The 26,765-nt window shown below is 40.8% G+C and overlaps 1 protein-coding gene across 2 annotated transcripts in view; it reads right to left on the bottom strand.

The window, feature by feature from the left end:
* kcnip4a (potassium voltage-gated channel interacting protein 4a) overlaps positions 1-26,765 on the bottom strand; it is a 149,068-nt gene that overhangs the window by 78,339 nt on the left and 43,964 nt on the right. The window contains exon 1 of one of the 2 annotated variants that reach the window (XM_005742998.1): positions 22,228-22,905. The exons of the other annotated variant lie outside the window; for it this stretch is intronic. Within the exon in view, the coding sequence (XP_005743055.1) occupies positions 22,228-22,312 (85 nt within the window). The 5' untranslated portion in view covers positions 22,313-22,905. Of the gene's footprint in view, positions 1-22,227; positions 22,906-26,765 lie in introns of those variants that run through there. 2 annotated transcript variants of the gene reach the window in all.

The raw sequence follows: 26,765 nt of genomic DNA, 5'->3' as shown, positions 1-26,765 counted from the left end.
AACAGATTTTTCAACTCTGTGGAGATCTCAGAAAATTAGAGTCCAAATTATTTATCTGTGGGCTAACATTATTGGTTGATGTAATTACCAAAATCGACATTGATGGAACCAGATAACATTTTAATTTTCAAAGTAAAGATGAGACGGGCAAATAGCTTTCAAAATTGTTATGATAATTGACCCCTAACCCCATGGAGTTACACATCTACTCATAACCAAACATAACAACTATTTGGGAAATCTGTTGATATTTCATGTGTCTGAAGGGAAGCTCAGTGACTTGACCTCTGCAGAAAATAAAACATAGAGTTGCAGAGGACCTACAAAACCACATAAGGAGACAAAAAAGCTTATATCTTTCAATCTTCCTGTTGCTGAATCTTATGCAAAAAAATTATGGGTGGTATTACATGTCTCAGACCGCAAGCTTGTTTTCCAATAATCCACAGAGTCAGGAACACCATTCTCTCCCCGTCAAACGCTCTTTCACTAACACTTGTCAGGTTGGTGCAGTCTACGAATCATGAGGTCTGGCTGGTATTATTAATTCAACAAACACAGAAGCACATACATGTAGAGCCATCTTCACTGTGCTCTCCTCTACATCCACCTACCAACTGTACATAACAAACACAGCAGGTGAATACATTCCAGCATGTCTACACACACCTGAGGGAGGGATTTGTTTTTCCAGCCAAGCACCAGGACATTGTGAGCCATGACAGCTACTGCCTCAGTAGCAGGGTTTTTCATGGTTTCAGCTGTAAATCAGAGCTCAGTGCTGGAAAGCAGCCCGTTTCTGCAATTATGCAGCTAATTTCAATTCTGCTGTTTGCAGGAGTCAATTATAGTAACCCACTCTGCAGGTTTACAAGGCCTCGGTGCAGTTTTAATGTGAAGCCGCTTTAAATTGCACCGAGTGCTGTTTAACATGCATTCGTCACAGTGGTACAAGCGGACGCCTCTCAAGTATTAATACAGTCATTTTCAGGGCACGAGAAAATTTAGTTAGGGGACATTTCAGATGTGTGCAACCACACAAACGTGCACAAAGAAATACACACAAACCCAAGGTGAGCTTTCCACCAAGAGCTCAGATTTGTCAGTGCTCTGGGGAGGAGAGAAATGGAATAAGGCTTCTTTTTTTTAATGCAGTTAGAGGCCGCTGCACCGTGTCACCTACTTGGTGAAGGACACACGTCAGCCTGTGAGCTGCTACCACAGCCAAAGCTCATCATCTTTTCTGCTCTCTAGGAATGGCCACAGGGAGAGGGACCAAGCAGGCTTTAAAGACGACCTATTATGCTCCATTTAAGATCCATAATTATATTCTAGGACTCCAGTAGAGCAGCTTTGCATGATTTCCAATCCAGAAAATTCTTATTTATCTTATATTGGGTCTTGATGTAGCACCTCTGTTTATATTCTAATTATATGACAGACTGCAACAAAGAGTGTGTAGCTCCTCCATTTTTCAGTGATGGAGGTTCAATGAAAATGTAACTATACAAAAAAAAACTATTTTATTCTTGATTGCAAGTTGAGCTTTTTCAGAATCTATCCAAACATGTTGAAGCCCAAAAATAACAGTGCAGAACATGAAAACCAGAATAACAAAGGTTACACTCATTACCTGCTTGTTGTGGAAGATAATACTCTTTCAGTGTGTCCCTGGTTATAACTGTACATCACCACAATGCTGAAAATACTGAAACAGAAAATGCCCGCTATCAGGTGGCGTAGCAAGAACAGGTTATATTGTTCTAACTGTATAGCAGCTTCCTGGCTCATTGCTTAACGCTCTTTCACACATACTGCAAGACTAGAATTATAAAGAGCAACTTAGCTACACTGGAAATATGCCTACTGTCATCATGAAAAATCACAAGCCACTTGGTCTGATTATCAATAAAAAGCTAACATTTCAGCAATATAGTGTCACTTAAAGTGCTACTGATGCTTAACCACTGGAATTTATAAATGTGCTCAGGCATTAGCCTTGGCAAAAATCCAACTTCATACTGGGTTGTACTGAAAAGTCCAATTGAATTCAATTTTATTTATACAGCAACAAATCACAACAGCAGTCCCCTTAGGTTACTTTATCATGTAAGCTAGACCCTAAAATCATATGACCCTTCTATGAGCAAGCACTTTGGCGACAGTGGGAAGGAAAAACTCCCTTTCAACAGGAAGAAACCTCCAGCAGAGCCAGGCTCAGGGAGGGGCGGGGCCATCTGCTGCGACCAGTTGGGGTGAGAGAAGGAAGACAGGATAAAAGACATGCTGTGGAAGAGAGACAGAGACTAATAACAAGTATGATTCAGTGCAGAGAGGTCTATTAACACATAGTGAGTGAGAAACACCCAGTGCATCATGGGAATCCCCCAGCAGCCTACACCTATTGCAGCATAACTAAGGGAGGATCCAGGGTCACCTGATCCAGCCCTAACTGTATGCTTTAGCAAACTAATCTTAACAGTACAGATAGTGTCTGTCTCCCAAATGCAAATTGGAAGCTGGTTGCATAGAAGAGGGGCCTGAAAACTAAAGGCTCTGCCTCCAATTCTACTTTTAAATACTCTAGGAACAACAAGTAGGCCTGCAGAGCGAGAGCGAAGTGCTCTCACTGCAAGGTCATTAAGATAAGATGGGGCCTGATTATTCAAGACTTTGTATGTCAGTAGCAGGATTTTCCATGTCCATTATGAAGCAAAATTTGGCTTTTGTGTATGTCTGTGTCTATTCTGTTTTCCTCTCCCGGTCTCAGTCACACAGCTTTAGAGACCAGTTCGCAACCCCCTAATAACCCCAGTCGGGGTTAAAAAATGTGTATTCCTGGGTAAAACTGGTCACAAAGAAGATGCGGCACCAAAAACTTCTTTTGTGTAGTCACCTGTAGTTTGGATGAAAGACACCGACTTGTGTGACTAGGACCTTAAGCAAGCCAAGCAAAGCTTTTAAGGTTTTCTACATAACTTTAAAAGCCTTAAACTAAACTTTGCACACCTTAATCAGCTAAAGTGTCTAAATTTGTACAATCATTAGTTTGTGAAACGGTCTTGTGTTTATTTCCAGACTTGCTTGGATTGTGAAGGAATATGAATATTTACATAAACAGGTTTAAAGCCATGACAACCTCATATTTAATACTTTGAATAACTTCAATCTGCAAAGCTCCCCCATCTGGTGTGGGATGTCAGAAAAAAAACATCCACACCTCAAGTCACAGTGAGCTATAGAGTCATTTGCTGGCACCAAAGTTTGACAGCAGCTCAAGAGCAATTTACATTTTCACAAGTATGATTATGTTAGTCTGGTATGTTGCAGGTGTAAGCAGACAACTCTTCAACTGGAAGACTTCCTGTTATGACAGGTGTCTGATTTACTTAAAAATCTTTGAGGACATAACTGAATCCCTACCAGCTGCATTGACGTTGTTCTATAGTCATTCTGACATCCATAAAACATCACGCTAACTCTGCTGCTTCAATGTAATCAGCCTTTCATGATCTCTCAATTGTCTGGCAGCAGGGCCGAAGGGGTTAAAGTGTGAATGAAAGAGCGCAGGCTTGGCAAGCATTATGAAATCCCATTTCATGGCCGGGCTTTGGCATCACAGCGCTGTTTTGGATCTGAGTTTGGGGACAGTCAATACACAATCAATAGACTTCATTTCCCATCTTCACAGCTCAGCAACAGAAACCAATAAGGTTCACGAGTACACTCAGGAAGTAGACAGGTGCAGCTTGAGGATTTGAAATTTGGAACAATATGCAACGTCTATTTGAGATTACAACTTCAGGTGATGTATTTAAATGTGTAAAGCAACAGTGTTGATGAGCATTAATAGATACGCATTCTGCACAGATGCAGTTTAACATGAGCATCTCTGAGTGAAGCTGTTTGTGGCTGGGTGAATAACTCACATAAAACTCTGCTGCATGCATTCTCCTTGCCTTTCTTCATGGCATTTGTTCAGTGACTGAAAATTAATATGATTTGAATTTTGAATTAAAAGTTAGACTCTCTCACATGAATCCAAATTTTACTAACATTTGGTACCCCACCTCTGAAAAGATCCTTCATAGCACAAGCTCTTTCATCGCCCGCAGCACTGTAAACCTTTAAGTTGAGTCAGGAACTCAGTCTTTTATATTCTTGCCCTCAGACATGGCTTGTGCATCAATTATTCACAGTCTACTGTTTGCCAGAAGTGCGGAATTGAATTTAAGACCAATAAAATCGTGGTTTAAACACAGATCATCAGTGATTCATGAGCAAACAGTGCACGCTATTGAAGGTGAGGGCAATATTTACCTCCCTATAATAAGCTTGTTTTTCTTTTGTAAATCAAGACATACATAGGTTAGGCAAAGTATGAAAAAATAATGAGAACACAACTGTTTGGATAAAGAACATGAAGTATCTGTATATGCGTGGTGATGTGTTGGGCTCAGAGTTACGTCATGTTGAGGTCATGAATAAGAAATCAGCAGATGCAATTTGATTAACAAACGCCCAAAAAGCTTGAGAACCCTGCCTGAGGACTTTTTTTTGCCTTTTTATATTTATATACAAATCTCTACAATCTCTTTTTTTGTGCAGTGATAGCAGACAGATGCATTGTGACAGCCCACACATGGGCAAGTATTTTTGCACTGTTCTGTCAAAGAACAAGCCACAGCAGTCCCACTACTGTGACACAAACCCACTCACACAATCTCAGAGAAATGCAGTGTGCAGTGGCCGCCTGATATGGTAGAAAAAGCCTGGCAATATCGGTTTGATATCATAAATAGAGTCAATAAACATGCGTGTTTGTCCTATATTTACAGAAAGAAATATTAAAATAAATCAACTTCCTGTGCCCTTCACAATGCTTATTTTGATAGCCCATTATAATACTATGGCTGGCTGATCAGAATTGCAAAGTGAGGGCAATCAGTATTTGCATAGGTTATAAAACAGTGGTATGCAATCAGAGCAAGCACACATGAGGTGACTACATAATAAGACTGCAGGAAAGTAATTTTTCTTCTCTTGGTGTCTAAACTACAGTGATAATGTGCTTTAATTGTCCAACAGCTCAAATTAACTTAATTTCCTTATTGCCATGTACGCAACTGTGTTTGCTGTCATCAGGGCCTGTGAAAAAACAACAACTGCTACACCTTAAAATCAAGTGTGGAAATAAACCTCACCACTAGCTTAAAGTTTAACAACTCCAAATCAGCCCCAGGGCAGCTCAAGCAAGAGGGACTTACTGGGTTCTCATATCAAAAATGTACCTTGTGAACCTTTCTCTGCCTCATTATTCCAGAGCGTCACCCACCCAGAGAGTCTATTTTAGCGTGTCCCAGCTTGCGCCGGTCAAACTCAGTGAGCACATTGATCGTTGTGTTAAAGGACAAGTAATTGTGGGTGAGTGGTGAGCTCTGATTGCCTCTGGGCTTCTTCAAGACCAATTTGTCTGCTTGTCACTTTAGGGCTGGTGCTCGAGGCTCAACGTGGGGCAGGGAAAGAGCTTGATGGGAAATGTGATCTCCTGGTGACGTGTTGAGTGCTTCCTCCTTGTCTGTTTGTGAGAATTTGCTTGCTAAGTGTATTACACAGTACTGTATGTGCTTCTAGGAACCATTGTCAGATAATCAGACCACTTTGTTTGAGTTATTGTTTGCAGACTTGTAGGCTATTGTTGCTACAGAGCTCAGTATTTCAGATGGGCCTCAGACAGGCTGCAGTTCCTGATCTGGCAACTCGAGGCTGGCTTTAAAAATTGCAACAATCTCTCGCCTCAGAATGTCCAACTATAAAAAGAAATAAATATGTTTTGATCGGGAGAAGAAGCAGCTGCTCTATAAATCTAAATTGTTTTTTTTCCATACACCCCTGTTAAAGTTTATTAAAAGCATGGACATGCTGACTGGCAGATGGGTATACCATGTCTTCCAGACACCACCTCAGCTAACCGGACTCAGTGAACCTTTTGGAGCCTTTAAATACAATCCAACAAATATGACCAACGGTGATGAAATTGCATGTTACATGGCACTTGCTAGCCCCCATACAGTCAATACATGCATCCAGCTTACCGAGTATGCTAGTGTTAACTCTTAACTTAGCCCTTAAATTAAACCCTGACATCTAAAAATAATAATAAGATAGCAACAGCTACAAAAAAGATGATGCTTCCAGAGGGCGATGCCTGTCCTTGCTCTATATGCAGGTTTCCTTCATAGGTGTAAAAATATTGTCTTATCGAGTCGTTTTATTTGGTAGCTGTAAGAAGAAGTGTCAAGTGTTTGATAATTATGCCATTATAGTGAACTTTCAGATTGAACACCAAAAAAACTAAAAATCAATGGAGCCTCTTGTGCTACATCTTATTTATTGATCTAAAGAGAATTAACTGACTGGCTCAAGCACATGATTTAAAATATCATCCAGCATGCCGATGCTATTCTTTCATATATCAGGCCAGCAACATAAACTATAACAATGCAATCTGATTTAAGCTAAATGTAATTTCACACATCCCATCAGCGTCTTTCGCCAATAAAAACTGACTTGCTGTGAATACATACTTTAATGTGACGGCACATGCTAACACCTTGTCATAAAAACCAATCACAAAATAACATCCGGCATCTTTAGTGAAAAAGATCATCACTTATACAGCGTGTACCCGCTTTAGAGCATTTTCTGTGTTGTTCCTGCGGGCTCTGGATGTAGCCAGCCATTACAGAACAAGGGCCATTTTTCATGTGTAATGGGGTCCTCCATTAAACATGAACCTGGAGGAACTATCATTTAGCTTGGCGCCATCACCTCCACAAACCAGCAGCAGATACTAGAAGAGATACAGCCTCTGTGACACACTGGCAAAGGGTAAAGCTTTAAAGGTTGGGGAAGAAAAAGAAGAAACGAGACTGTACAACCCCTGAGAAAATGAGCAAAAAGGTCATCTGTGCAAGCTATAATTATGACCTATAGGTATGTTAAAGACAGCCATATGAAAAAAGTGCATGTAAAATATGGAAGTGGTGTTGTTACCCTGGTAACCTGGAAAATGTAGCTTTCTACATGTGTTTAACCCTCAAGCAACTGAACTATTTTAGCGTAAAATGATTGAGTGAGGTAATTTATGACCCAATTATAGCCTATACAAGAATGCTTTATTTAATATCTATAATAATATCTATAATAACTATAACAAATTATGTCTGTCAGTCAGATTTTTTGTATTTGGCCAGAGTTCTTAAGTGGAAACCAGATTTTCTCACCTGGTTTCCACTTAGCCAGAGCAAACAATCACAAAAAAAGGAAGAAATAGAAAGACAAACAGCCAATACTGAGGCATGACAACTAACTAAAAGATACAAAAGAGATGGCAGCAAAAATGGGGAAACACTGAGAAGAACCACAAGAAAAATTAGAAACACAAGAAAGAAAACAGGAACTGTAATGCAATAAATACCAAACAAAAACCAGGAACCATGAAAGAAAGCTTCAGCAAGTAAGTCTGGCTAATGTCAGTCTGTTAGTCATGAGTCACAGGAAAATTGCAGTTGTAAAAAACACAACTTTTCTTTTTCTTTACCACAGTAATGAATCGTATCCTGCAGAAAAAAACTAGAGTCCAACAAGTTAATTAACCAAGTAAGAGAGATTTCTCTACCGCGTGGGTCACCAGAGCAATACCACAGAAAAATAGAGTCAACCTGACTCATTGGTGGACCATTATCAGCTGATAGTAGCTACTTGGCGACCTATCAGCATTTATGACAACCAATAAAATAAATTTTAGAAATACTGGAGGCGACCAGTGGTAGCCCTCAACCTCCTAGTAGATACACCTATGGTATCAATTTCAAAATCCTAGGTAACTTCTCGAGTTATCAGATTCACAAAATCTTCAGAAAACTTGACCTCTGACCTTGCCCTTGAGGTCAAGGTCCCTGGGATTAAACTCGTCTGAGAACATTTGCACATACACCTATGTCCTTATGCTGTAGATAAAGTCGTATGTCACTTCATTCTCTCTTTATTGCATTCACAGACTTGGATGTCCATGTCACCTAACCACCCACATCCAAGGCTGATGTTGGAGTAACCCCTTCAGCCTTTTGGGCACTCATCACCCAGAGGGCACTCTGTAACTTAACTGTTGGCACGACTCATGTTTGGAACGGCAGCTCAAGGTCCCCAGTATACCTTTTATGCTTTCTTCTGACCACTACTCATGCTAGGGCCTTCGTCTGGGTCTGAATTTTCTCCAGGGCCCAGCTCAGATTGACTACTTTTTCTTCTCAAGTATTTATCTATTGCTGTTATGTGCTGCGTCGTCTCACACCATGACTATTATATAATTCCTTCTTCATCTTGTTCTGTTTTACTGGCAGTTGGCAACCCATTTAATTAGAGCAGGTAGCTGTACTGCCATCTAGTGAAACAGAATGTAATTGTTCTGACCGTTACGTTGGTCGCTGCAGCGGTCCCCAACCCCAGGTTGGGAAACACTGCTCTAAATCACTAGATATTGATACAGTCCTAAAAATGTTATAGCTATACCTGTAAAAAAAATGTTCTGGAAGAAGACTAGCATTTAAAATATTATACTAACAGATATGTCAATAACATCAGTTATCTCTTTGTCATTTAGCTGCTACATAGCTTAGCTTTTCACCGCTCAATACATTCACAATGAAGAAAAGTAATACACCGTGGCTCCTAAAACCAGGAAATGAGAAAAGACAACGAATACTACAGCAAGCAAAGTGAAAGATCCCAGTGAATTAAATTCAATGAATTGCTGGGGCTTACAACTTTTTAAATTGAGAACAGGGTACAGTAAAAAAAATAAAAATAAAAAATCAGGCAATAGAGATTTAAGAACAACCACCGGCTAGCAACAAACCCTTTTCATAATACCCAATCAAATCCCATGAGTGTCTGATTACACAGACAATACCAGTGTGAAACATGGCAGAGAAATCCAGTCTCCTACTCGGCCGCACTGAAACCCTGAAATCCCACACCACTATCCATGCTTGACAGACAATATCAGCCTCCCCCACAAGAGGCCCTTATCTTTGATAGCACTTTCCATCAGCACATTGTGAAGAACACTGCTTCAGTTGCAACCACTGTTACAACACTGGCTCTCAATATTTGCCCTGTATGAAGTCATAGCTCATCAGACAGCTTAAGTGAAGTGATGGTCTATAAATCAGAAAGCAAAGAAAAAGTAAGAGTCTAATGAAAATCCATGAGGCGCAACTAGAGGCGGGAGAAGTTCAAGCTTGATATTTTACCTTATACAATTATGATTTTCACAATAAGGAAAGACTTTAACACATTACCCCACCTGATATTACAGCTTAGAACAGACACACGAATAAGTTCATGCATCTTTTAGTGAAGAAATGGAAAGATAAATCTAAAAGCTGTATATTGAGAAAAATGAGGGGAAAAAACCCTTAGCTGCTACTTAGTTGGACGCCCTACTGCTTAAACTTAATTCAAACGTCATCTAAATTTCTGTTTAATGGCTGCATATGCTCAGAACACCAGACCACATGTTGGCTTCTTTCTGAGATCAAACCAATGATTATACTTATTTTATGCTGGCTCTATCAAGAAATCTACACAAGCTGCTATATGAACGCTCACTGTAATGAGCATTCACTATGATTATGCACTTAATCATAAAGTTGCCTTGCATAACGTGATTTTTTTTCTTCCAATAAGCTAGGTGCAGCGTGCAGCCAGTAGCTGTTTGTCAAATAAGTATTTTCTCTTCCTATTAATGCATCTCACATGTCACCTCTAACTGATTCTCACTAACCCTGAAGTTTGCAGAGGCTGTTTTCTCTGCTACCATGTCTGTTTTTTTTAAATAAATTATCTTATTGTCTTATCTTAAGTATTATGAAGGATTGATACTCCCTGGTTGTTGTTTTTTTAGGCTTTGTTGAAATCTAGTTCAAATGTAACTCAGCTAGATGATAAGATGAACATGAATTAAAAGCACATTCTTGCACTGCGTTCTCTCTGTGTTAACATTGGCACATTGTTTGGCTTCTCTGCAACAAAATGGACACTTCTGAGAATAGTCATTCTGGCTCAGTCCCTGGCATCAAGTGATACATTTCACAAAGGACGAGAATGGAAATGCAGGAAGGAAATATTGCTTTGTGCGCATCTCTATTTTCTCCTTCAGCTTTTCCATTTCTGCTCCAGCGACTCGACTCTATTTACTCTAGCAAAGCTCAGATTACACTTTTATCCACAGACCGGAAGAGATTAGAGCTGTAAACAACAGCATTACAATCCCCAGGCTGAACAACATACAACTTTTATTGTTTGTTGTCTTTGTTTGTTCTTAATAAATACCGTTAAATGTGAAACCCCGTGCCCGAGCAACCAGCTGCATTTTGGTCTGAATGCCCAGCAATACAGCAGGCAGCGATGTTGTCATTGTCGCAGACTGAGCCAAAAAGTAGCTCTGTTTACACTGTCCTCAAGTCGTCTGACCTGACCGACCAGGATCTGAACTGATGTGACCTGGATAAAGTGGTCTGTCACGCATATGAATAATATTTAGCTGAGAAATGTGTCTGAGAAATAATGCAAACGTGACGTCACATTCACGAGGACAATCGTTAATTGAAGGGTTTAACGATAAAAATACCATCAAAGAAAAAGGCTGACCATCTTTTATGGTACAGTAGTGCGCAAAAGTCTTCCTCATTTCAAGATGATCCCACACCGCTTCAATAATGTTGGGGTCCGGCCTCTGGGGAGGCCAATCCATGACTCCTAGTGTTCCACTATATGGTTTCACTATGTGTTTGTTTTTAATCTACACTGGTTTGTTTGGGATCATTATCATGGTGAAAACAAATCTGTTGTTTTCCAGGTTGTATTGCATAGTGGATCAAAACCAATTTTGACATGATCTCCAACACCACTGGCTGAAACCATGACAGAGCCTCCTCTGACTGTACAGAAGATCTTCACTGTTGTACGTCTCTCCTGACTCCCTCCGAACTGTACCCAGCATTCCTAACTTGGATTCATCTATCCTCCATGATTCATTTCCTTTAAAATCCCTCCACTGAGACCATTTCTGATAAGGTTTCAGTGGACAGTAGATGGATCAACTGAAGGACTGGATGGCTTACCCAGGACCTGGCTTTTCTCTTTTTCTTAAGGACACGCCTTTTAGATACTGTTCATGTGCTGTAAATAGTTTTTTCTTGTCCTGTTTCTTTGAATTTGTTAGAAACACACCAATGTTTCAGCTAATAGCTCTTTTGCATCAACCAAACTGTTATACTTACTCTATCCCCTCACTTAAGTGCCACTTGCATGCCTCAGTGAATCATAGGTCAGTGTTAAGTGGTGTAACATACAGAAATGAACCCAAAAACTAAAAAAGGGAAGATGGCCAGGTACATGAGGTGGAATGAGTGAAAAAGCAGCCAATAGTCAGTGAGTTAGTGCTCAAAACCACACTTTGCTTAAAAGTGTGGCTTCTTGGAAGCAACATATGAAGAAATGAGCGGCATGTTCAGAGCTTTTCCACAGTGCTATGTTTTTACCATAAGAGATGGTCTGCCTGTTTCTAGTCAGGCAGGAAACGTTGCATTCAAATAAGTGCAAATAAGGTTACGTTTATTCAAAGGCCCATATTGCATTTGGGGGTAAGGTAGTCCTTTCCACTATAAAAATCCATCTGGGGTTTTGCAATGATGAATTTTCAGATAAGCGAATCAAAATCATCCAACTGATCCATCTATTACTAAACCAATGTAACTATTCCTCAGAAAATTGACTGTGATTAATCATCTCTGTCGTGTAATATTATTATTATTTATAATGCAGATCTCGTAGAAGGCTGAAAGTTACATTGGAATCACTTAAAACAGAACAACATGTCAGAAGAATAGGTACAGATTTCCTTGGGAGGGGCACAGTTTAATCAGAGAAGATAGCAGGAGGAAAAATAGGCTGCAGAAAAGAAGTGACAAGAGCGGAAGGGTAATCCATCCTTATTAGGTACAAATCAAATGCATCAACCAGCCAGTCTGAGGCAATAGAATGGTCAGGGTGATCTGTGAAACAGTGCACAGGACGAGATAGGCCTTAGCTGCTCGGGCCCGAGCTGTGTGATTGCTGGGGCAGAAGCACTGTAAACGCCAAACACAAATACCTTTTGTTCTGTTGCTTTGCATTTAAATTGAATTTGAGACAGTTTCAGCAGTGCGTGGAAACCGCAGGAGACTGAAGACAAATTCTAAACGATGTCTTGCTTCCACATAAGATGCTCTGTAGGATGCTCGGTTGCTCGGAGTCCTGTGCATCACTTCCCTTCCCCGTCACTACAGTCGCTCGGTGAGCTGCCACCATTTAATCTGTTTTCAAAGTATTCTGCAGTGTCATGCTGAAAGGAAAGCTCCTGCCAACTTCTCTTACTGGCAGGCTTGGCTAAAAATACAGCAAGAATCGGACTTTTCGAATCATCAAACATTAAAGATGTTGTGATCAATCTGGCACACAAAATACTCAACTGGTGGTCTATAAAGCTGCTGTTCAGCACTTATCTGAGAGAGCTTTATAGTCAAATTTAAGATGTGGGAGTGTGCATCGCTGTTTTAAGGTCAGATGAGTCCACCAGATGACGGCTGCTGTTGAGGGAGCCCTATCCAGAATTATGACGAAGAGCGGTGCTGGTGACGACAGAAATATTGTAATAAGTCATCGTCATCTAAAAAGTCAAATTCAATGGATTTAAAAAATAATGACAGCTAGAGGAAAACAGAGTGAAAGGCATGCCTGTAGCGTAAGGTTGCATGTAAGACGCACACAGACGACGGTCTCGCTGTTATCTGGACGGCACAGTCAAGTGTGAATGAGGCTCTAAGACACACAGGACTCTGCAGCTAACCTTACAAAGACTAATGAAGCACACGCAAGTTACACTAAAACACATTACTTGGCTCACTTGGCTAATTTATCAATTAATTAGTTTCTTCTGGTGGTGCAATGTGAGCTCCCTGATTATGCTTTAACAGTCATGTTAGACGGCTGAGATCCATTCTGTTTACGCCTGCCTGGTGTTGACACAGAGTTAGCCTGGTAAGTAATGGGACCCGTGGGGGTGGCGGGTGGTGTTGGTCGGGGGGGGAATCTGTCTGCAGAATGATGGAGAAGGAGCTCCATTTTCTGCATGGCCATCCACGACAAGCTGCGCCAGAGAGAGTGAGTCATTACACCGTTTTACAACAGATGTGTGAGATGTGTGGGGACTTGATGGGGGCGTGGATGTATCTGGGCTCGATCTTGGCAACCGCACACTCCCAGCCGCGGCCTTGTCTCCTGCGGACCAGACTGTAATGTCCGTCCAGGTTTTAGTGCCCTTGACTTAAGAGCTCATACACTGCTCGCTGAACACGGGCAGCAAAATTCTGGTCACACAACGCCACTTTATCCTCTGGAGCCTGCAACACAAAGCTGAGCGCCTGCACGGTGGAGCCAGAAAGCCATTAAGTTATTTCATTTGTCTGCATGATCTCTGCAGCAGCTGTGGCTATTCAAATTAAAATGAAATTATGCAAACGATTTGATTACAGTGTGCAGAAATAATCCCAGTGTGGAAAAGCAAACAACGCAACAAGGTAATGTAATAATTCCACCTTAAATCATCCGTTTCCAAACTGTAAGTCTACTGTAAATCACATGCCCATATAGCTGCAAAGTGCACACATTCTTTGCATGATTGCACGTAGATACAGTGTGTGTGTGTGTGTGTGTGTCTCATGTGCCAGCTAGGGAGGAAAAACATGCTGACTTTAACTCAATGCTGCACCAAAATGAGAAGCAAATTGGCCTCGCAATGAACGAATGTAAAAGGGTGTAATTTAGAAGTTAAACACTGCTTACACTCTCTGCTTTAATGCAGTTCATTATCTTGGCGTCTGAAACAAAAACCTCCCCTGTAATATTTGTAAAACATTATTATTTCCTGTCCAAAAGTGCAGAAGAAAATAACACCGAACAGCAATGCTCGCGACACTAATAACACCCTCAGACATTACGCCCTCGCCTCAACTTTGATCACGAGTCACAGAGAGAGCACGGCAACGATCATAGTAAAAAAGTGTCCGAAACTGCAAAAGTAACGGGCCGTCATTTACATCCGGCCTCGTGTCCGTCTTTTTATTTCCTCTGTCTATTCAACCGTGTGACATTTTGCGCAAGTGAGAGTGAGAGAGATTGATCTGTTTGAAATTTCAATCTGCAGCCAATCAAAGGAGACATGAAAACCATTTGAGAGCAGTCATTTTCATCAGTGGATCTACACTTCAGGAAAATGAAAAGTGAAAAAAGCACAGAAACATGAGAACACACACAAAAGCCCCCAATTCCTTCGGGACTGCAGCAAGAAAGGTCTCTTAATAAAACATCAAGTGTTCAATACTAGAGCTTCTACTTTTACTTTCGTGGACATTATCATTACAATCACAGAGTAGATGTGCATGAAGAAATAAGCGCGTGTTAATGATGCTAAGTTGCTCTTGTTTCCCTGGAGTCTCCACTCCGACCCTCAGAGGTGTATTGATTTTCTTGTTCTGGTTGGGGAGCTGGAGCAGGGCTGCAGTCCCAATAATTGCCAGCTAACGGTGCGTGGAGAGGACATTGTCTCTTGTATTGCGGAGCGTCTGGGGCAGGTTCAGTTTTTTTTGTTAAAACGCAGCCAAGGCAACTGACAGTTGGAAACATATGAAACAAAGAGCCTTAAAATTAAGTGATTACACGTGGAAGAGGGAGAGAGAGGAGATAAAAGTTAGGACATGGAGTTGGAAGCAGCAAAGAAAAAGAATGGTGACAGCGGAGAAAGGAGAAAACTTTTTAATTTAAGTTAACAATAGCAATGATCACATGAAGAAGAGTCAGAGCAGGGACAATTAATAGAACAATCTTCTGAGGTGGTGATAACAACAACAGACAAGGGAAACAAATCCACACCAAACAAATTACAACTGCTGTTAATAGCGAGTGTTTTAAAGGGCGTAGTTTGGTATTTTTATATTTTTCAGTGCTATTTGGCGTTGCTCTACTTCACAGTATGAAGCTTAAACATGAAAACGACCCACCAAAGATTCAGTTTCTCATGATCTCCAAGTCACGGAGGTGAATGAAAGCTCAAATCTTTGAACACGCACTCATGCAGGAATTTGTAACCGAAGCATGCACGCACTACTAAAAATAGCCCGGCCATTCCTTCCACTCAGAAGGACTCTCGTTTACAAACATTAGCGCAAATGGAAAACCTGATTACTCTGGCTATAGGAGGGGTGACTTCAAAAGGACAGCGGCACAGGAGAAACACGGGCCAATGTCGAATGCAAATGGAGACAAATGAAGAAGAATGCCATCCGGGCGATCCGGAGGGTGTAGCGGTGTTGAGGCGGTGACGCTCGATAGGCGCACCAGAACCACAACTACTGTGTCAGGTTGCCTTAACAGCCCTGTATTTCATTTGAGCAAAACCTCAATTGGATTCTCCATCCAAACCAGATTTGGATGGGGAATAGAAAAAGGTCAAAAACTAAATACATTAATTTCAATTTTGACTAGATCCCCTGTACACATCAAGGTTTAATCACTCTTTCAGTCGTGATGGCGATATTATAGTGACAAGCTCATCATTGCCTAATTAGCTCTAGTAATTAATCAGCAGTTCCAGGACTGGTGAAGGACAGAGGTATTCTCTGCTAACACACCAACAACGCTGTTTAAATGACTGCACCAGCTTTCAAATGTGTTTTACTGGCTTTTATGGGGCCAAAACGATCCACTGGGGACATGGGGATAGTTTTGAAATGTTAATAATTCATGTGCTACTTATTTTCCAGCCATAGCCTCGACAATAGCAAGGTCAAAGAATACTTTCACTATAAGAATACTTCCACGACAGCGAAGACGCTCTCCCTCTTCTGCTTTACATAACACTAGGCCAGATTGTCGAGCAGCACTTTAACGGGCTCTGACAGGCACTCACTCATTTTCAGTCAGGCAGAGGAGGATCTGGGTGGACTGAGCTGGTGCTTAGCTACTGTAGGACACCAACTGTAAGTTCTCAAGCCAAGCACTGTTTGTACTGCTCTAATGAGCCAAAGAATCTGTGCTGCTCTGGTGCTGGACAGCAACACAGCAACAGAAACCAGAAACCAGAAGTAGGCAGGGACTGAGTAACGGAGAGACAGCAGGACCTACCTGCCAGGAAGCTGATACGGATAGATGTATCACCGTTAAACATCTTCCGTCTGCCCTCGCCAAAAGGGAGTGAACCTTAAGAAAGGGGTCATGGTGAAAGGTTACGCTTCAAGTTTGACAGAAACCTGTTACTGGATGAACCTGATGCGTCTTCTCTTCTTCCAGTTATGTAAGAAGCTTGGCAGAGATGATTCGATTGGATTCTACAATTGTCCAAATCTGTTGTTCGCTGTGTTAAACATCTCGCAACCATTGATTTCCATCTGCATATTTGTAAAAATCCAGGAGCAGAAGGTGCACTGAAAGAATTTTGCACACTAGATGGACAGTTCAAAAGAATTATCAGAACCGAGCTTTCAACACAGATCGTTTGAGGATTATATTTTGTGTGAGTAAAACGGAAGTTCATGATCTCATCTTGCATGACATCTATGTTCGTGATTCAAACCAGATGCTTGTCAGGTGAATCAAGCAGATGCTACGATAATGCAGTGGGTGTGAAAGAGACATTATATAACATGGTTTTCCATCTGTTATTGTTCCGCCTGTCCAAGCCCCAAAGAAATGTTCAACAGATACATGCACGGCTTTAAGGGGCAGGGATAGCTCAGTAGGTAGAGTGGTGGCCCCATGATCGGAAGGTTGGTGGTTCGACTCCACTGAACGGCTACCCTGAGGTACTGCTGAGCAAGGTACCATCCCTACACACTGCTCCCCGGGCGCTGCATTGGTGGCTGCCCACTGCTTCACTGGGTGAATGGGTTAAATGCAGAGGAACTATTTCCCTACGGGGACTAACATGCACACTTTACTTTACACTTAATGCTGGGCACTAAAAAAGTGCTTTGTCTGGACTTTTCCTCGCTCAGAAAAGGCCTTTAGCGAGTGAGGTTTTGAAAAAAGGTTTAAAAAAGCTGCATCATCCTTCTACGAGAGACAAAAATCCTTTTTTTTATATTTGATATTTCACATTTGTATATTTTTTGGTAGTTTTGTAACAATTCTAGTAATTTGTGAAACATGCAGGCTTGTGAAACATGTGAAAACTTCCAGAAATAATTGGGTTTCTCTATCAGAAATGATCTCTAAACGCCCTCTTATAGTGAATGTCTTCATGTACAAGAAGTAAAACAGTCTGGCGTCTCCAAAGCAGGCACTGTTGCACAGATGTGATGCCAAACCAACCTGCCTGTGGGTATCAAATATTCAGTGTTTGGTCAGGGATTATGCGCTTTGAACGTGCTGTCCTCATGGGACAGGTGGAACATGACCTGCCACTATCCGTCAGGAAACCAAAGAGAGGGAAACAAAGAAGGGCCTTCGCGTCACTGGGCATGCCCCCACACACGTGCTCACAACTGCATACTGACAGGTAGATTAATGTCGACAGCATTGTCGTATGGCCATAGATTGGATGAGTAACTAAACATCTCGCAAAGGCCGCATCGACTGAGTTTTCTCTGAAGCAGAAAACTTTCCCAACACAAACAGAACAAATCTTTTATTTTGATGCCTGTCACCAATTAACACTTTTTTAACTTGTAGTTACTGTACAGGTAAAAAGGCTACAGAGGGGTTTTTGATTTTAGCATTTTTTACTTAAAAGTTCCACACAGCAGACGAGAAAGCTCATTTCTAAGTTGATTTCCCAAAAAGGCGACACAAGTTCCCCACAAGATTGTCTCAAAGGACACGTTTCAAGCCCTGATGTTCCACACAGATACTGCAAGAACCATTTAAGGTGCTTGGTTGGGACTACTACTTTGGAGAGGAGCCAGACATGATAATCTGAGAAGCAGAGGCAACGTCTCCAAACTAAACAGTGCATGTTTTCAGGGGCAAGCATGTGGGCGCCTCTGTGCGTGACTGGTTACACTGCAGTCGTGAGGCTCATTTAAATAACTCTCTGATTCACGCCAAACGTTTATGTCTGCGCGAGGATAAAAATGTTCTTATATTCCGCCCATAAATACTCCCACAATGAACCATAAATCATCAGTGCAGTCTGGGCAAACATAGAGGTTAGTGTAATAAGCTCCTGGATCAACAGTGGGAACGAAACCACGTGCAGCTGATGACTTTGCACACTACTTAACCAAAAGGTGTCTCAGGTGCCATCTTTGAACCTGATGCCCCTGACGTCGCAGTCACGCTGAAACTGACGAGGTTTTACACAAATAAAATAATGTGAGAACAAATTAAGTCTTAATTTGACAGCATTAAAAGATTTTGTTGAAACCCCGCCGTGCGCTGCTCTTTCAAATCATGAAGAGGCTTGTCCAATTAAGCACAGCTTCCACAACCGATGGGGCAGAGTGAGCATCATAAGCCTGCCCCTCTTTTCTGTGCTCTGACAGCCGAGGAAAGTAGTGATAATCAAACGCAAAATTTCACATTTCAATTATAGTTTATTAGGGGAATATAGATATGTATTATTTGGCTTGGCCTGAATCTCACAAAAATAAGAGGAAAGAAGTGAAGAGTCTTGTTACAGGCACAAGCAAAAAATGAATTATTTTATATCACAACTATAAAACATAGTCAAGTCAAACCTTCTTTATGTATACAGGTCATTTAAAACAGCAAAAGATGACCTCTAAAATCTTTGTACCCATGTTTGGTATTCACAGCAGGTCACAACATCCAAACTGTAAAATCATCAGAAAGTTTATAAACACTTCAACTGTTCCATTGTAAGGAACGCAGCCAATAAAATATTCGTCTCCGCTAAGCACACTGACAAGCCGAATTAACCTAATTAAAATGATGCAAGCTGCTTAATGGCTCATCAACGCAGTAGCAGTGCAGAGAAAGCAAGTTTTATTGCACAAAAGGTTGAGAGGAGAGGTTGGAAGGGCATGTGCTGTGATGTCAAACGATATGCTTGGACTCGGTTACGAGCACGTGAGCTTGTCCTGATGAGAAGAAAAGGGTGATGCATCACAGATGCTGGGACGCCTGACAGCCAGACACTGAGGGAAGAAGCGAACCGTGACGATGCGGTGAAAGATTCCAAAAAAGTATCTGCTCCGAAGCAAATGGCAGATTTACTGTGTTCTGCAATGCAATCCAGCTAAATACAAGCGGGAAAATATATGCTTTAAAATGTCCCAGTGCACCACCACGGGTATTGACTCTAAAACGAATAGACATTGAAAATGTGCTACATAAAGGTAATCAGTATAAATAAACCTGTGACACATACTGATGGTGGACTTGTAGCTCTCCCTGCTCATCTGTCACAGTGGCTGAAATGGAAATGTTGAAGGAGATGAAGATTTCCCCTGGTGTGAGCAGCCAACAAGTTTCTGCCTCTCACACTATTGAGCATGTGCTGACACTGCTGTTTGGATTTATAACCTCAGAAAAGCTGTGCATCTGTGATTTGTTTCCCCTCTACAGTTGGAAAATTCAACGCCTGCTGCGCTGCAGTGGTGGTGGCACGAATATGAATGGTGGGCCTCTTAAACAGTTTATATGTACAGCATGTTTTATACTGTATGCTCTGTTTTTCTTTAATAAACTATGCCCTGCGCTCACTGCAGATATCAAAGGAACTCTCTTTGGAGTGGAACTTCACATTAATGATAATACATCTTTTTCAGAGACCTATACTAACAAAAAGGCTTTTGCGGACAGCAGATGCTCACTGCAGACATCAAACATCTGAAAAGCCCTGTCCTCTTACATCATGCGCATTACCCTCCACCTACTCTATGTATCCATGATGTCCTTGGCAACAAAATGACCAAATGAAGCGATGACTGTGAGTCTCTTCTAGGACAATGAACATCTCAATTAAGACCCCTTGGCCTGTTAACTGACTCCATCTATCATTCTCTTCCCCTGGTCATCCAAATATGGCCGAGCCAGCCTCGCTCTGGTCAAGCTCCATTTATATTAATCTGCAGTGCAGTCTGTGGAAGATGAGTTAATACAATGTGTTCATAGAGAAATGGACCCAACCAACTGGAAACTGGCTAATAAATTACTGGTATTGGGTTTTGTAACCTCATACATGTAATATCTTTCTTCGAGGAATTAAGCTCCAGGTGCTGACATGCAGACATTATCTGTACAGGTGGGAGGAGATAAACAACCAGAACTCTCTTAAGGATTTGAAATAGGGAAAATGTGGTGGCTTCGAATGAGGACTTCAAAACTGAATCCATATATGTGTGATAACACATATATTACATACAGGTGTAATTTAAAGCGTATTTCAATATTTAATTATAATATTGAGATTTGACTGAGCAAAGTATCCTCCTCTGGCTCAGCACATTTACAGTAATTACCCGGGTCCAAAGGGAAATAACGTCCAGCCATGCAGTCTACATGAGTAATAATTAACAAGTACTAACACCAACAATTAAGAACACAGTTTTACACATGAACAAACAAAGCAATGCTGCATTTTTACCAGCCAAAGCTTTGGGGACATGAAGGTAAATTACTCCAGAATATACACTAATCGTGTTTATTACCAAATGGGAATTGCAGTCTGACCTCAGCAACATGCTGGTGGCCATGGAAACCAACAGCATACTCCTCTGGGCATATACTGTAGATGGATTTCTTCAACCTTTGCATCAACCACAAGCCCGTACTCATTGCTATGATTGGAAAACTGAAACCATCTACTCCTTTTATAGTTCACCCCATCGACAAGGTGACTCTTCTGTAGCTGCCTCCCTTCCTCCCGACTTGGTCCTGCTGTCTCAAAGGTCATGGACACCGCAGAAAGTAGGCCACATCTTAGCAGCTTCATTTCGCTCAGCTCAGTTCTTTGACTAAACACACACTGTAAGAACTGAAGTGGCTGCAAGAAGTAAAAATTGTCTTAAATGTTCAGAATCATGTTGTAATTCATTAGCATGTTCAAGAAGCACCTCTCTGGGGCTTAGCACCTTGCAGTGTGATAATCAACAACCTACTCGACAGGAGCTCAGTGAATGCAAAAACCAGACAGGAGACACACAAGGCAAGGGTGTCAATGTATGCTACTAGTGTTGTCACATCATCTGTGCACAAACCGCACATGCATCTGTAAAGTCCAAGAATAATCAGCTGTGAATAATTCAAAGCTCGTTTGATGCATAATGTGCAATATGTGCGGAGATCAGTATATTCTGCTGCTGGTAACCTTTATTGAACCCTTCATGGAGTAATCTGCTGGTAATCCACCATAATCCATGATTTAATCTTGTTAAAGCCATTGATTTACTATCCTGCTTATTAGAAAAGCTCTTGGTCTGTGTGCACGGATCCAAAAAGTAGCCGAACTATATTAGGCTTTGCAGCACGATACAAGTCCAGAACTATTGATGATTGGTGGTGTTTGTGCACACTGAATGCAACAACTTCATTTTCAAGAAAGGACTCGTAAGGATTTGGAACAAACATACTGCTACACATTATTTTTAATTGACTGACACCACATTACATACAATATGTTGTATGCAACGCTGCTTAAAATTGTTAAGATGCAGAAAACAGGACTGCAACGCTGAGCTGTCAGAACCAGCGAGTCAAATCCTTGAATACATAAAAAAAACTGCTGTTCCTGTATTGCGTGAGATGTTTGATTACATTTCTTTCCACTATAATGACTTCACCTTTGCCTCCGGTTATATTCTGTCCTTCTGTGCACATTTTAACATGCGCGCACAGTCAAACAAATTATGATGGAGAGCAGGCGATAAATCCAAACCCCAGTCTGGAAATCCTCAAGTGGGCTTTGCTGCTGTAAATGTATACACAATGTAAATACTGCATGGTCCTGATGTTACGCAAGGTGGATGTGTCCAATTTGGACTTTGTTAAAAAAAAAAATTATGAAAATGTTGAGGAGAAGTAGAACAAAACTGCTTAGATGTAAATACAAAAATCGGCGGAGGTTTAGGATAACCGCAGCAAAGACGCCTGTCAGAGTCTTACCGGTGTTGAGCGTGCCTGTGATGAGTCTGAACAGGTACTGTGCGAACTTGAAGATCTCACGCTTGCATCTTTTCCTGCAGCTCATCTTTGCAGTGGGGTAAAGGGGGGATGCTTGGAAAGGTCAGCACAAAAGGAAGACTCTAGTTTCAGGGTTAAAATCCAGGAAGGACTTTCACTTTGACAAAGTCTTGCAACAGGGCAAGTGTCCTTTTCTCTGCCCCACTCTTCTGGCTGTGTCAGCGTGGCCTTTGTGTCGGTGTGTGGCAGGAGTGATGATCATGAGTGAGTGGAGAGAAGTGACGGGGGACTCCACTCGCAAGTGTGTATGTGTCCCAGCTCGTCTGTTGCGCGGCTCCAGGGTAAAGGCTGTCTGATCAGCACGGACACGGGGATGGAGTGTGCTCTTTTGTCAGATCGTTAATATTTGCTTACCGACGCTTTACCTCCTGCTCTCTGGAGAGAGGTGAAGGGACTTCTTTCCAACACTCACTCCCTCCTCTCTGGACTTTTCCTCCAACTCCTCTGAGCGTACACTCTGAGCATACACTCTGCTGCTCTTCTTCTGTGTTACTACTGTTGGAGTCACAACACAGTGGTTATCCAGTGGGTCTCTCCTTCTCTGTCTCTCTCAGACACAAACAAACACACACTCCCACACACACTCGTAGTGCGCCTACTGCTCGCTCTACTCAGCACCATCTGTGGATGTTTTACCCTCAATGACGGTTGCCATGGAGGTGTGGCCTGATTGGCCCGTGAAGAGGAGGAGGAGAAGAAGAAGAGAGAGAGAGTGGGAGAGAGATAGAAGGCACACACAAGGAGGAGGAGAGGCATAAAGGAGAATTAAGGGGAAAGTATCCACCTCGATGAATCAGCAATGGCAGTACATTACAGCCCTGCTGTGTGATGTGTAACTGAACGTTTTTTAAAAAGTGACAGTAATGGGCAATTTTAATGGCACACAATGGGCGCTTCAAACAGACAAGTGACTCAATAATTAAGGGTACATTTCATAAGAAAAAGAAATGAAAAAGTCTTTTCTGCTAAATCATCAAGTTGTTCCACAGCATGCCCCAACAGTATGCAAAATCCATAATCACTAATCATGTTTAAATGAAAATAAAAAATTATTATGATAGTTAAAATAATTATTTTGTCAGTAAAAGAAGAGAAAAGCTGTCTCACAGCAGAAATACATGAGAAACTACATACCTGAAAAAATGTGTTTAAAAGTTCTTGAGTCTATTTACCAGCGGTTTTCAGGTTTTCATTATTTATTCATTATTATTCATTTATACGTTTGAGCGTGGCTGACTGATTTTCTGCATGCCGATATGATTGGTGACGTCTCTTTTTGAGCTAAAAATGCACATTTCAGTCAATTTAAAGTTATTTAAAATCCATTTTCATTGCAGTTTAAACATTCAAAAGGTCACAACACAAACACCACATGTAACAGGACACATGAGAATAAAAACATTTTGTCTTCTGTTTCTGCAAACGTGAACCCCTTCTCTCAGATTCACCATCTCCCGACACAAACTGTTTAATACAGTCATGGCTTAAAGGAGCACTTTGGAATTTTCCTACATGACTTGTATTGGATGAAATTACAGAAATGTAGCAGTCTCTCACACAAATGCATTGTATCAAAGTGAACGATACTTCATGAAATCATATGATTAATACTAGGTCAACAACTCGCCACCTGGGTTTAAATACCTGGGACTCCCCATCATTTGCTTTTAGCACTGAAGAAGCCGCTAGGATGAGAGGTGAAACGCTCCATGACCTGGATGTCTGAGAACCTACACAAACGTACTTCTTGAAATCATTGCTTTGTTGATACAAGTACTGCTGAGGATAATATAGATTATACTAAAAGGCAAATGCTGCTTTAATTAGGTAGTGAAGCCTAGTTAGTCATTATTCATTCAGTGTATCAAAACAATATCAAAGCATTTAAATCTGAAACATTAATCTCTCCCAAAAGTATCATGTATATCCCATGCTTTTATCTCATTACAATGTAAATGCACCTCTTCTGCAATATAGTAATAATACTAATAATAATGATAACAACAAGAAGCCCTCTTGTAGCCAAGGAGACTCACTGTCTTTTCCCACTATTTACTTTTAAGTATTATATTTTGTTACTTTGTTCTTTTTAAATGTACTTTAAGACATTGTTAGTGCAGCAAAACAAGTGCAAAGTGCAGACTTTTGTTATTTGCCCTGCTGAAACCCAAGAAAAAATGTGCCTCAACTATAAGATTTCTCCTTGCTTGAAGTTAATACTTAATAAAATCTCTTCAATACAACATGTGAACATGAAATGTACCCCAAATTATACAACAGACCATACACAAAGTAAAAAAAACAGTCATTTACAATATAAGAGGAGGGCAGAGAAGAAAAAGCTGTGGAGCTCAGGACGGCGAGTTATCCTGCAAGAAAATGTCAAGGTCGGTATTTATGACTGACGGGCTACACTAAGCATCTGTGATGACATTAGGATCAGTCGAGTGCATCATCTCCTCCACTAATTAGCCTACACTGTACCTCAATTGCACTCATCTATCAATGCCAAGCTCTCCCACCTCAAAAGTCTGTCATTAACTCGAACCTTTCCAGTCTTATTACAGCAGTGACTTCACTCAAGAAAACTCTGATAGCCATATTTTCTCATTATTACATGTCCATCAGGCTGACAGGTTTAGGTTTCAGATGAGTTAAGGCTTAAAATGAGGCTAAGTTTCTACAGGTCACTTGACAGAGAGATACTTCTACTTTGGTAAAGTCTACTCTGTGTAGAAACTCTGCAGACTCTGACCTTGGACTTTTCATCAGCCTGTAATGCTACACAGACTTTGCAGACAGAGTCCACAGGCAAGAATAAAAAAATTTGTGCTTGGAGGAAAAAGAAAGATTTCAAGGACTTAGTAAGTATTGTGAAACTTCTTACTGGGTCAGATTGCCACAGAGAACTAGCACAGTGTCTGAAATAGGTGAATAATTTACAAGGTACCTGTGGGGTGTAGCAGTGTCTTTGTGACACGACTTGCTTTCAGAAACAGGAGACACAGAAGATGAATAATAACAAATAAAAAACTTTCAAAGTATTTTATTTATGTTCATCCATTACCTAAGCACTAACTACTTTATTAAATTGCTAATCGAGTCGAGTTTTCCATTTTCATTTGGCTCACATGCAGTTGACAATGACATAAAGGCACATTTACGACTAAAAGTCTTGGTTTTCTTTGAAAAAATAAAGTGTTCTTGAATCAACAACAGTGAATGCCAGTCAATTCCAGCCAGTGACTGTTGACTTTGCTGCGAGTCACCAGCTAGTTATTATTAGCTTCATTAAACTGCAAAATGCTATTGTCGCATTTCAATTTGAAAACACAATCTCTTAAATGGTGCTAATAACTTCGTGTCAAGCAAAACGACAAAAGCTGAAGCTCCTTTTTAAAGCCACTTTAGCAGTAAAAGGACAAGATTAGATACGCAATCTTATGGTCCATGAGTGCACAGAGCCATCGTTAATAATGGCATAATGCTGTTTAAATGGTTTAATAATGGAAAAACAAACAACGTAATATTTCTTCTTTACTGTTTGTATTTTCTAACTTGTGAAAAGGCCTTGAGCATTACCACTGTAATTGTGTTACAGGTGAAAAATGTGCTTTGGTTGCTCAATTGTCATTTTCCACAAACCAGGGAAGAGCTGCAAACGTTAAACTACACTGAATATTGTAACACTACACAATGGATAGATCAGACACAATTGAGTGTTTACTATTTGACTAAGACAGACATAAAACTTCTATTTGGCCTTGTAACGCAAAGCCATGTTAAAACTGTTTGTGTCAGAGGGTGTACTTTGTAAAAGCGCTTAAATACCACTTTAAAGTAACTTGAGTGCTAAACTGCAGTCGAAATTAACACTAAAAGTTATAAATCAAGTAAACGCATGGATGTCCGCTCAAAATGAACAGTGAGATAAAAGGAAACTATTTGGCGAGCTTTATAACATTATTCAAATGTGTTTATTAATGTGAAATATCGTTTTCCATGGCCCCAAGTATAAAACACTTGAAAAAGACTGTAGTTTACTTTGTAGCATTTCCAGGCGTCGTCTTTAACCACCAAGAGTGTCATTATGTCCCTTAAACTTGCAAATGCACCACTTTATTGTAGACTAACAAGTATGCTAGCTGTCAGTATAACAGTTAATGTATGTCTACATTTACAACATAAACTCTAGTTGGGCCTAAGTATGTCAGATTGTTGCATTTTAAGATTTCTTTTTGACACAGGCTAAGCTAACTTACAGTACTGTGCAAAAGTTTTAAGCACACCCTTCCTTTATGTTTAGCTTGAGCCAGACGTTTTGTAATTTTTTAAAAGTGGTCTTAAGAAATAATGCATGACAGGCAGCTCACAGGACAACATCTTCAAGCACAGCTTAATAATGGTCGTAGTAAGCAAGTCTCAGTTTCAGCTATAAAGAGAAGACTTCGAGCTGTTTG

Source organism: Pundamilia nyererei, unplaced genomic scaffold, assembly GCF_000239375.1.
Source record: "Pundamilia nyererei isolate P.nyererei 1_Seehausen unplaced genomic scaffold, PunNye1.0 scaffold00126, whole genome shotgun sequence".
Taxonomy (NCBI): Eukaryota; Metazoa; Chordata; class Actinopteri; order Cichliformes; family Cichlidae; genus Pundamilia; species Pundamilia nyererei.
This window is presented reverse-complemented; position numbering and strand designations above follow the sequence as displayed.